This window comes from Amblyomma americanum, chromosome 1, assembly GCF_052857255.1.
Source record: "Amblyomma americanum isolate KBUSLIRL-KWMA chromosome 1, ASM5285725v1, whole genome shotgun sequence".
In the NCBI taxonomy this organism is placed as follows: domain Eukaryota; kingdom Metazoa; phylum Arthropoda; class Arachnida; order Ixodida; family Ixodidae; genus Amblyomma; species Amblyomma americanum.
This window is the reverse complement of record NC_135497.1, coordinates 353,590,151-353,603,214: the sequence shown is the minus strand read 5'-3', so window position 1 is coordinate 353,603,214 and position 13,064 is coordinate 353,590,151. Positions and strand designations below refer to the sequence as shown.

General features: G+C 47.1%; 1 protein-coding gene across 1 annotated transcript in view; it reads right to left on the bottom strand.

The window, feature by feature from the left end:
- Positions 1-13,064, bottom strand: part of LOC144115580 (uncharacterized) — a 54,076-nt gene that overhangs the window by 31,355 nt on the left and 9,657 nt on the right. Inside the window, exons 4-5 of the mRNA XM_077650004.1 lie at positions 11,983-12,045; positions 8,342-8,443 (exon numbers count right to left, since the gene is read on the bottom strand). Coding sequence (XP_077506130.1) covers positions 8,342-8,443; positions 11,983-12,045 — 165 coding nt within the window. The remainder of the gene's footprint in view (positions 1-8,341; positions 8,444-11,982; positions 12,046-13,064) is intronic.

Here is a 13,064-nt window from a genome sequence, read left to right as displayed (position 1 = left end):
TTTTGGCACAAGCACTCCACTCTATTACTTTTCAGTATAATTTAAAATTTGTAGGGCACGTCATGAAGAATAAAACTTCTACTTGAATAATCTGCATGTGTTTATGTTCTCATTGTTGATATAAAAACTTAGTTGAGACAGCTTGTATTTTAGCTATGGCTAGAATTTTTAAGAGAGCCTCAGTAACATAATCACATGGCCAACACAAACTCGGTATTATTGTTTTTGCAATGAAAAACAGTTTTAAAATAGTTATTAACAGCTGTCAGTGTAGGACTGGCCTAAAATGTTTTGTGCTCTATGTAGCTCTTCTCTGAGGCAGGATTAATTCATCTGCACCTGCAGCCTGATACCGCCAAGATACCAATTCTTGGGTGAACTTATGATTTTTTTTCACTGAGCAAACTTGCATCATCTTGAAGCATGGAACTTGAGCTGATTCTTAACAGCTGTAGTGTAGCGAATTTCATTATCCTCATTGCTTAGTTTACATTCACCTCAGGACAATGGCCTTTTCCAGTTTAATTATCTGTGTCTTGCACCAGCTACATGCCACACTATCAGAAATCACCTAATCTTATCTAGTGAGCTTATAATCAGCTATCTCCTGCTATATTTTCCTTATCGTGAAATTCATTTTCTTGCAATGCACAAGCTGTTTCCTGGCGTGGTGCTCAGCTTATCTGGAATGAAATGCTTGGGAAATGGGTCTCTGATTTCACCTTGAGTAGACGAAATTAACTTGTTCTAAGGCACTTTTTGGCCACAGATGCCCTTGTGCCATTAAAATCCATCAAATTCATTCTGTTGCCCTAAGATACCATTGGTGATTCATTTTCTGCATTGTATGCCCTGGCCAGATCCATTTTCTCGAGTCCAGGATCCAGATTCCGAATGAGCCCGTCCGCAGTTACGTCGAGGAGATGAAGCGCCTATTTCACCGCACCGATCCCGGGATGACCGAGGAAAAGAAAGTTCAGTTTTTAATGCGCGGCGTAAAAGAACAACTCTTTGCAAGCCTCGTCCACCAGCCGCCAAAAACAGTCGAGGAGTTCATGCAAGAAGCCTGCACGATTGAGAAGACCCTCGACGTCCGAGCTCGGCAGTACAATCGTCCTTCCTCTGCCTGTGCAATCCGTTCGGACACGCCGGCCACCACCAGCGACAGCTTGCGGGAAGTTATCCGCGAAATCGTCCGAGAGGAGCTACGCCGATTACTGCCATCTTCCCCACAGCCACAAGCAGCGACTCTGATGGATGTGGTACGGGAAGAAGTGCAACAGGCACTTGACACCACGACGGCCACAGAACCCCAGGCCATGACCTACGCCGCTGCAGTAAGGACTGCTCAGCCCCAGCGACAACCCCCACGTCCTCCCCGAGGTGAGCCAATTGTTCCACAACGCCGCCTCCCAGCCCCCGCCCGCCCAGCCTATGACCGACGCTCAAGCCCCAGGAAATGCGACGCCTGGAGGACTTCCGACAACCGGCCATTGTGCTTCCATTGCGGTGAGGCCGGCCATATTCTTCGTCACTGCCCGTACCGACGTATCGGTCTTCGAGGATTTTCCGTTAACGCCCCACGACCACGCTTCGGACAACGTCCGCAGGAAATCGACGAGTACCTGCGTCGAGAAGAGCCCACGCCGTACCGCTTTTCGCGCTCACCATCGCCGTCAACCTCGTGCTTTGCGTCGCCACGCCGCAGCTACGCAGCAGCGGTACGAGGAAGGTCTCTCAGCCCCCGTAGGGGAAACTAAAGGCAGCAACCTCTGGAGGTGAGGTTGCTCACGAGCTAAACGCCGAAGATCCTCCACCGACCACGCCCCACGAAGACGCTGCACCCGCGACGCCGCATGAAGAACTGACACTCGCTGCACCGACGCCGCACACAATGAGAACCTCGACCACGACGCAAGCTACCTTGAAATCGACGCCGCCACCCAGAGGAGCTTCGACCACACGCCCAACCCGTGACTCGCATACGCGACGAAGCCGTGACCCGACGCCGAGAGCGACATGCAATGCAAGAGCCAGGACCTCCGACCTAGAAGTGACTATCGACGGCCGGAAAGTTACCGCTCTAGTCGACACAGGAGCCGATTACTCCGTGATGAATGGAACATTCGCTGCGCATCTGAAAAAAGTCCTAACGGCTTGGGACGGCCCACAAATTCGCAACGCAGATGGCCACCTCATTACGCCATCAGGACGATGTACAGTGCAAGTGACTGTCAAAGGACATACCTATCCTGCGACCTTTGTTGTGCTACCGCAATGCTCCCGAGAAGTGATCTTGGGTATGGATTTCCTTGATGAGCATCAAGCGATCATCGACCTGCGATCCAAGCTGATCACGCTTTCGACGGAAGAAGCCATCGCTTCGATGAAAACTCGGGAAAATCTCGTTGCCCTAAGTGTCCTGGAGGAAGAAGTGAGCGTCCCACCCCGTTCAAGTGTTATCGTGACCATAGGCGCCACGAAAGCCATTAACGCTGAAGCCATCATCGAGGGGAACATGCAGTTGCTTCTAGACCGAGGAATCAGCATCGCAAGAGGCATCGCACATTTCCGCAATGGCCAGGCCGAAGTACTGCTGACTAACTTCAGCGAAGAATACCGGCATATTAACAGAGGAACGACGATTGCTTTCTTCGACGAAATATCTGACGTACGAGACTCCTTCGCCCTCTCCGACCCCTCCGCAGAAGATTCACCTGACCAGGAGAACTCGCCCACTTTCGACATCAACCCAGCCCTGCACCAGAACAGAGAAGACCAGATCCGCAATCTGCTTCAAAGCTACAGTGAGTGTTTTTCGACATCGCCGAAGGTGCGACAGACGCCAATTTCCAAGCATTGCATTATAACGGATCAACACGTCCGACCTCTCCGTCAAAGCCCCTACCGTGTGTCACCGCGAGAACGAAAAGCCATCCGGGACCAAGTCGAAGAAATGCTTCGCGACGACGTCATCCAGCCTTCAAACAGCCCATGGGCGGCACCGGTTGTTCTAGTGAGAAAGAAAGACGGCGCACTTCGATTCTGCGTGGATTACCGCCGCTTGAACAACATAACAAAGATGGACGTCTACCCCCTCCCCCGCATCGACGACACACTGGACCGCCTCTGCAACGCCAAATATTTCTCATCGATGGACCTCAAGAGCGGCTACTGGCAAATTGAAGTCGACGAAAGAGATCGCGAGAAGACAGCATTCATAACTCCGGATGGGTTGTTTGAGTTCAAGGTGATGCCATTAGGTCTCTGTTCTGCACCGGCGACGTTTCAGCGAGTAATGGATACAGTGCTGGCAGGCCTGAAGTGGCAAATTTGTCTGGTATATTTAGATGATGTCGTTGTCTTCGCCTCGAACTTTGAAGAGCACCTCAAAAGACTTCGAACAGTACTAGACGCCATCAAGTCGTCTGGCCTAACCTTGAAGGCAGAGAAGTGCCACTTTGCCTACGAAGAGCTACTGTTTCTAGGCCACATCGTTAGCAAGGAGGGAGTACGCCCGGACCCGCAGAAAACAGCTGCTATTGAACAGTTTCCACCGCCGGCCGATAAGAAAGCAGTGCGCAGATTTCTCGGACTGTGCGCATATTACCGACGATTTGTGAAAAACTTTTCGCGCATCGCCGAGCCCCTGACCCAACTGACGAAAACAGACGTGCCATTTAAATGGGAAGCGCCGCAGGCAGAAGCCTTCAAGGAACTTCAGCGTTGTTTACAGTCCCCACCGATCCTCGCGCATTTTGATGAAAACGAAGATACTGAAGTTCATACCGACGCAAGCAGCGTGGGCCTAGGTGCCGTTCTCGTTCAAAAAAGTGACAGGCTGGAGGTCATTGCATACGCTAGCCGTTCCCTTTCCAAGGCCGAGGCTAACTATTCGACAACTGAGAAGGAGTGCCTTGCCATCATCTGGGCTACGTCGAAATTCCGCTTCTACCTCTATGGACGGCCGTTCGCTGACCACCACGTGCTCTGCTGGCTTGCCAATTTGAAGGATCCCTCTGGCCGACTCGCTCGATGGAGTCTGCGTCTCCAGTATTTTGACGTCACCGTCGTTTACAAGTCCGGACGCAAGCACTCTGACGCCGATTGCCTCTCACGAGCCCCTGTAGATGCAACGCCGCCGGACGACGATGAGGACGCCTTCCTGGGACCCATCAGCGCAAGCTCTTTTGCTCAGCAGCAATGCTCGGACCCCAACCTAAAAGGCCTCATCGAGTACCTGGAAGGCAAAGTTTCTTCACCCCCCGCTTCATTCAAGCGAGGACCGTCTTCCTTCTGTGTGCAGAATGAGGTCCTTGTGAAGAAGAACTTTACAGCGAACAAAACAGCCTACCTCCTTGTTGTACCTACTTGTCTCCGCGAAGAAGTTCTACAGGCTTCTCACGACGAGCTGACAGCTGGACATCTCGGATTTACTCGCACCTTCCGCCGCATTCAAGACAAGTATTACTGGCCCCGACTGTCTGCCGATGTCGCACACTATGTGAAAACATGCCGAGATTGTCAGCGACGAAAGACTCCTCCCACACGACCAGCAGGATTTCTGAACCCCATTGAACCTCCCTCAAGGCCCTTTCAGCAGATTGGCATGGACTTGCTTGGCCCTTTTCCAACGTCAACATCTGGAAATAAGTGGATCATCATAGCGACCGACTACCTGACCCGCTACGCCGAGGCGAACGCCCTACCGAACGGAACAGCAGCAGAAGTCGCCAAATTTTTCGTGGAGTGCGTTCTTCTTCGACACGGTGCCCCCGATGTGCTCATCACGGACAGAGGAACAGCATTTACGGCAGAACTAACGCAAGCCATCCTGCGCTACAGCCAAACCAGCCACCGGAAGACAACTGCATACCATCCGCAGACCAACGGACTGAACGAGCGCCTGAACAAAACCATCGCCGATATGCTCGCTATGTATGTCGATGCCGAATATAAAACCTGGGATGTCATCCTGCCTTACGTCGTCTTCGCCTACAACACCGCAGTGCAGGAGACCACCCAGATGACGCCTTTTAGGCTCGTCCATGGCAGGGAGGCCACGACCACGCTAGACGCCATGCTGCCCAACGTTACAGAAGAAGAGAACATCGACATTGCCGCCTACCTTCAACGCGCAGAAGAAGCTCGAAGGCTTGCCCGATTACGGATCAAAGATCAGCAGCGGACCGACGCCAGACGCTACAACCTACGAAGACGCAACGCGGAATACAAGCCAGGAGACCAAATCTGGGTGTGGATGCCCATTTGCCGCCGTGGATTGAGTGAAAAGCTTTTGCGCCGCTATTTCGGCCCGTACAAGGTTCTTCGTCGGCTGGGTGAACTGGATTATGAAGTCATCCCTGACGCAATGAATGCATCCCAGCGACGCCGCGTACGACCAGAAGTTGTCCATGTAGTCCGTCTGAAGCCGTATTATGAGCGCTAAAGGCCACTGCATTTCCATGGTCTATTTTCGCAAGATTCGTTTGTTTTCCTTACTAGTCGCATTATTTGTTTTAATGCATCCGGTCGATGCTTCTTTGAAAGAGGAGTAATGCCGCGAATATTTGCAGTGTGTTCGTTTTTCAAATCTGCCGCCACATCGCTTTATCGCTTCGTTTGCGACGCAAGACGCGACTAGATTTATCTCGATTGATCGCAGCCAGGCAGAGCTGATTCTACGTTGTTCCGGAATGTTCTAGTAACTTTGCACTCTTTATCTCGAAAGTTCGCTATCAGCTTTAAATTGAGCACGGCCGACAGCGGCGGGCATTCTGTTCGATGACCGCCGAGCACGCTTGTCGCTTCGCCACCGCCGAGTGATTCAGTCCATTTTGGGTGCAAGTCAGCCCAATAAACAGTTTTCTTTTAGAAGACCCTTTCGTCCGTCTTCATTGCTGCTTCGACTGCCATCACCACTACGTGACATCATACTACCAGAGTTTCCTATACTTTTACACAGGATTTTTAAGGGGATAGTCTGTGTGTTCAATACAGGCGATAATTCGAAATAGTATGCAGGCTCGGTATATCTGGGCTCAAGTGAGTACTCTTCCCTGAGGAGGAACCATGAAAGCATTACACATTTGCAGCAATGACAAACCGAAGGTACCTGCATTCCTTGTCCCTGAAGAAGGCACCGTAAACCGTATATTTCCTACCATTCATTGGCATAAGAAGCCCTAACCAGCAACATCATGCAGCCATTTCCTAATTCAAGCACTCAAATAATTTGTATTAAGGTGTGTCAGGGTTAAACTATTCAATGTTCACAGTGTTTAGCCCACGGTAAGCGTTTGGCATTCGCACACAGCAAATAAGCCATCTGTACAAGCTTTCAGCAGTTAGGCACAGTCACACCTCTTTGTATGGAGCAGTTAGATGTGGAAATTGAAAAGTAAAGAAAAAAAGAAGAAAAGGCGTTGACTATCGATTTATTATCCCCTTTGTTTCATAACCAAGCATTGTTTCTTAAACTGCTCCCCAGCAAGAAATGCTAGCCCTAATCTTGTCCTGCAGCTTCCAGGTTGGCATCAGTGAAAATGCAGTGTGAACTTCCCATTTCAATCCCACCAAATATCCAGTTACTACCATATTTCCTTGCATTACTAACCCACTTTTTTTCCAGAAAAGTTGACATCACTTTGGGGGGAGGGTTCAATACGTGAGGAAGAGAATTTGACAGATATTTTTGCAAGAGTAGAAATTTCACATCATACACCTGCCTGCCCGGCCACCCACCAGCTCACCCATCTGTCCATCCAGCAATCATGAACAAAGCACACAGTAGGCCATGCTCATGTTGCCGGTGTTAAGCACTGTTCACTTAGAAAGCTGTTTGCTGCATCATGACGCGATGCAACGATTTTGTGATAGTCGGCGCAGTGAAATAAAAAGTGCACATACTGAACACTGGCCCTGAAGGTCAGATGTGCGTTTTTTACACAAGGTTAAAAAACTTGCGGGACGGTTACGAGAGTGTAATGCAAATGTATAAGTGTTAGCTGTAGTGTGAGAGGAGTTAGACATTTTCGCTCATGATTTCGAGCTTGCCAAATCGCTTCAGGGTCTGAAGGTTCTGCTTCCTCCATAGCATTTCAGTGTAGAGGATGTTTTATAGCATTATGGCTTAAACCGCTATGTTCCCTCTAATGCTCGAGCATTAGCCGACTTTCTAACCATACACCGGAGCAGCCAGGAGCACAATAGTGCGCCGAGCAAGCCACCACCACTGGCGCTCCTGACAAGAGCACACAGCGTCTTGGCGCTCTGCCATGTTATCCAAGTGGGTCATCTCCACAGGAGCTGTCATCAAAAGATAAACACGCTGTGATGTTATTGGCGCGCATCACCTGGAGCGCTGTCAAGGTCTGCACTACGGATGGCATGAAACCGTGGATTGCACTAGGAAAAGGTGACGCTTAAAGAAAAAAGAAAATTCTCAACGACAAAATTGGTGGGTGAGCTTATTATGCGAGTGGATTCATTACACAAGTAAATACGGTAACTGCACTATTATCTGGTTATGCCACTCACAACAGCTTACTAATCATAGCAACTAGTTCTTTCAACCTATCAATATGGCCCATGTCCAGAAAAAATAACAGGCTGCCGCAACATCTCATTTTAACAGCTTTCCGAGCACGCGTGTGCGCACGCACACGCACACACACAACTCTATGTGAAATTAAAGGGACTCTGAAATGATTTTGATGGCCATATTCTAAAGCAACAAATTTTACAGGTGGTCTTTATGAACATTCAAGTCAAATTTAAAAGCTGCTCATAATTGATTAGGGCGACACCACACTGTGCTTGCTTAGCTGCCCCAACCCCAATGACGTGAATGGTCAATCTGGCCAAGCCTTCTCATAGGATGTGCCCAAATGGTGCTTGGCTGGGTGCAGTCCCGACCTGTTCTTTATCTTTTTTTTTTCTGGCACATCATCATGTATGATTTCAGGGGGAGAGGAGGAGCCCCATTTCTAATCACCAATATCTGCGGTGTTAAAGAAGCTAGCTTAAAACTTTTTATGGTGCGCTGATGAGCGATGGAACACCAATTCCTCATGCGCTATTCCTAACTTAGTAAATACCATTTCATGGCCCCTTTGAAGAAAAAAAAAACGAACATTACGGAACTTCAGTACAAAAGCCATTCCGTACTAAGAACAAAAACTAAATTTAAAACCAAACAGAAAAAGGGTTGGCTAGAGCAGGATCATGAGTGTTTATTGCCAGTGCTTGTGTGCAACAAGTACAACAAACTTTCATGGCCCCTAGACAAGCAGCACATCACAGCTTTCTAAAAATGTGAAATACACCACCATTTACAAACCTGCTGCTGCTGCTGGGTATGATCCAGAAGTCGATGCACAGGGCTCTCAACCTCATTTCTTAGACTTGTGTACTTGGCTGTCCGTGATGAGTTGAACAGTTCCTGCAGGCACATAGCATACTATCAGTTAAACACTGCCACAGACATGCAAAATATTGTACCCTTGTCACACAGGAATCTTCAATTCACAATGAACTTCCCCTGCATCAAACTCTTCAAGTGCAAATGAAGCAAGCTGCCACCATACATGTTCAATTCTATGCTAACAGACGTGTTTACTACTTACCCAGCCATGTAGTGCAACCCGTATTCAAAGCAGTATGCCGCAGCTTACAGATATATTTTTGTACAGACAAGAAAGGAAGCAGAACTAGGGAGGGTCTGGGCGGGCCAGAGTTCTTTACATTTTCTTATGGTGGGTTCAACCCGTGTACATGGGCATGTACATTAAAAAAAGGTGCAAATGGGACAGGAAGTGGAGTGCATAAAGGTACTTAGTCGCTCAATGGGCCCAAGGCATCTAACAGCAGCCCTCAATCAGGCTTGAAAGTATAAATCGCAATCTGCCTTTCGCATATGCCTGTGCTCCCACCAGCTGGGATTCACGAGAAAGACAACAGATGGCAGTGTAGCTGATGACAAAGGGTGCATCATGCAAGACGTGATACCAGAGTCCAGGCAGAAAGAAAAAGCTAGGCAGAGAGAACGACTAAAGGTGCTCACTGGCAGCTGGATGTTTGATACGGGTACACGATGAAACTACCTTGGAAACAGAATGAAGACCCAAATACAAATAATGACTAACAATGAAAGTCAGGCGAGCAACATGAAAAGTTACCCATGTCCACAATGTGACTGCCTTGTCAGAACCCTAGACCTCTCAATGACAAGGAGATAGAAAAAGGGAGTAAATTGCTGCTAATATCACACTTTTCACTCTTTCTGAAATGAGACAACATTTTAGGGCTCTCCCCTGGACATACAATACAGAGAAATCAAGGCACACTGATTTATAGTGCCTTCGTTCACTGATAACGCAGGCAGTATTTCACAGCCCACATTCTGTATCTATACATTACAGGAAAACTAAGAAATACAACCAACATCCTGTTCACCAATGCTTATTGTACAGTGCATGGCTGCTCAATCCATAATATAATGCTGCATTTAAACAGTTGATGCAAAGTTGGTCACAGCATTAGCTTGCTCATTTATCAGTGACTCTATGTAGCAACTTCCATTATAAAAGGCTGTTCACTTTTTCAGAGCACTGAAGCGCTGAATGGCAACAATGAACAGTACACCTTGCTGTCGACCTGGTGTCATGTCTGCTACCCTAGTAGCATTGCCAACATGGAAGTGGCTCCCTCAGCAACAGGGATACTGCTCGCAACAGCATTTTCCTGCCATGTCACACCTCATCATATTGCTGTAATTGCTGCTCCCATGTTAGCCATTTTGAACTGCACATGAGTACGCACCGGCAACGACCCCACTTTCATGGCTTTCCACGCACTAACTATGCAAGCAGTGCAACACAGCACCACACAGACTGTTTCCATCAATTACTGCTAAGGTGTTCCACAGATAAGAGTTGGTAAAATGTTTAGGGGAACCACCAAGGTGGAGTAGATTTGTAATAAGGGAGTGATTACTCACTGGCATCCACCCAAGCCAAATGTTGGGTGGCATCCACCCAATGTTTGACCAACACTGTTCCCGCTTCGAGTTTTTGATCGATTCGCTCTCGCCCTACCATAAGCTTGCCGTCCCGGCTAGCTCAGTTGGTAGAGCGACTGCTCTGGTAAAGCGCTGGTCCCGGGTTCAAACCCCGACCAGGACGAATTTTTCTTTAACTACAAAGTTTCTGAGGAAGCTGTAAAGCTTTCCTTGTAGCCGTATGGCTGTGCTTGGGTGTATGCCAATGAGTAATTAATCCCTTATTATAGATAAGAGCTGAGCATGCTAGAAAATGTCTTTGTAGCAATGCACACCACGCAATATCTGATCAACCTGCATCGCCTCAAGCAGAATTGAGAGCACCTGTGTGACAGATGTACTGGCAGGCCTATGCACAACATCAAGTTCTTAAATTTGTTGCCTGGCTGTTCTACTGCACTGTAAAATGAATTCCCATACCTGAATTTTTTAACAAATTAAGTCATTACTCACAGACCTTTGAGGAAGTTAACTTTGTTTCCTGCTCACTGCCGTGGCCCCTTCCCTGACAGTCACCCTTGCCCACACACTTTGCTTCTGCAGGCATTTGAGTGGTTTCAGGCTGTATTGAAGCACCATGTCATGGTAGCACCTCACTGTTTTTTTGTTCTACTTTGCAGCAAACCTACACTATCAGCAGCCAATGTTTTATTCCGTACGTACCATGTTTTCCGGTCTATAAATCGCACCATTCAGCAAGCACTATAAAAACCCGGTGAGGATCTCTATGTCAGATAGAAGACGAAAATACTCAGTTGTGGCAGCTGCTGAGCATAGATGACTCACAAGCTCTGACCACCATACCATCTTTCTGTGGCCTGCCTTTTTTGTTGGCTTCATCGACTGGAGTGCTTTTGTGGCTTTGCACAAGTTCCAGATAATTTTTTCACTCACATTGAACTGTCTACTTGCTGCCTGGTTCCCAATCTCCAGTACATATTCAATGGCATGCAATCTGAATTTTGAATCATAGCTCCTTCGCCTCGCAAGTGGTGTCACGTTGAGCAAGAACACACTATGTGCACTAAGCCAAACCATAGCCAAACGGATACGCAGCTGAAATCGTAACTGTCAATCAAGAATATGGCTGGACCAGCTAAACTTGATGCGATGGCGACAGCATGCAGAGTGCACCGCCACAATCAATTTGGTTGTGAGATTATGCAATTCTATTCACAAGACAACATTTAAAAAGTAACTTCATTTTTTTCTCTTTCACGCATTGATTTTCTTTAAAACATAGTTACTGGGCGCAGCAAAAGAAATTGCGCAGTGGTGCGTCATTTTTGTCATATATAAGCTGCAACACTGAATAAGACACACACGACGAAAAATTCAGAAAGAAAAGCACGACTTAAACACCAGAAAATACGGTACTCAGGAATAAATAGCTTTCTCAGTCCCTCACAGCCAGTAACAGAGCACTTTCAAGAATTGTATCGCAGCAAATCCATGTTGTTACAGGCAGCAGAAAGGAAAATAAACACCAAATGAGCCCACAATATTTTACGAAAACAGTTCAATTTCCTGCAAAGCACAGAGCTGTAAAACTTCATTCCAATGAAAATGGTCATGTGCAGATCACAATTCGAACTTGTTCACTCATGGTGTCAAAGCTTCTTCACAACCCCTTTAATAAGGCTGTCGGCCATGCTGCACAAAATGCTGAGTGAATATCGAGAAAAAAAAAAGAAAAAAGGAGGGGGAACGGCTCAAACCAACCCCACAGAATATCTACTGCTTTTGCTCACTCATGGCGCTGGATACATCAAGCTGCTCCAAGCAACTCCTCCCCTAACTCTCCATATGTACAATAAGCAAAATGAGGTGAAAGAAAAAGTTATTACATGGCTTGTTAAGGCACACAACATCATAAAAGCCTTTCAGGATGCAAACGCGAAGTGATAAGAAAGGTTTCTTACCATACTGGATGGTCTCATCCTCTTATTTTTTGCCTTGCTTTCAAGGATTGCTTCTTTCATACACTGCACAAATGAAAATAACAGGTGAGCTCCAATCTCAAATAATAAATTCTTAACTTAATTGCAATGTTTAATTTTTAGTTTAAGTTTTATTTCTGCATTACTTTTTAATGGCAAACGATGCACAAAGCAGGATACAAGCTTCATACACAGTCATCTGCGTACCACAATAAGCACAAGACTTGCTGTAACTTGCATGGCGAGGTCAGAACCATGAAAGCTAACAGCATCGTTTGGCCCCCAAAGCAGTAACTTCAGATATTTCAGCTGTAATTTCGGCATAGGTATTGTGTGGGGGCAGAGACTATATTCTTTGCAAGGCATGCTAAGTGGCTTACGCTTGGAGAAAGCATGGCACCACCCCCTAAAGCAAAAGCCAGCTGCTTGCAGCCAAAAACTGCCTCAGATTATAGAACTGTTAACTAATGCATCATTGAACAAATAATTCCAATGGAAGCTTTCACCTCATTCTCAAATAACCTGCCAAACAAATAGCTTCACGATTTTCTGCACATACGAGCTCAGCAAAAGATGCAACTCTCCTGCTTTCAAGGCAACTGGTAGAACAAGTCCACAACACACAAGAGCCTGTGCCCAGGTTTAGTGTCGACAGGCTCAGTATTTAGTAACCTTTATTTGGCATCCCACAGTTTCCAGTTTGCATTATAAATATGCCAATATATTCCCTTGAAATCACAGTAAAATGCACTCTATGTAGCAGTCACTTCATATTGCCTACCTGACCACGCATAAAAGTATGTTAAGCTTGCCTTTCTAACGATGCATGTGGCTATCCCTCTCTTGCACATGCACGCAGACACAAAAAAGAAATGAGACTGAAGGAATAGAAAAGAATTTCCTTTGCAAACCAAATGAGGATCAAAGTGACAGCTCGGCTTGCTTCTGACCCTCTTCGCCCACCACAGAAGTGAAGAGTATGTGCATCTCAAAACCTGCAAGTGCTTTCATGAGACAGCAGAGCTGTGCAAGAAGCCTCTGGCTAATTCCAAGACACACATGCA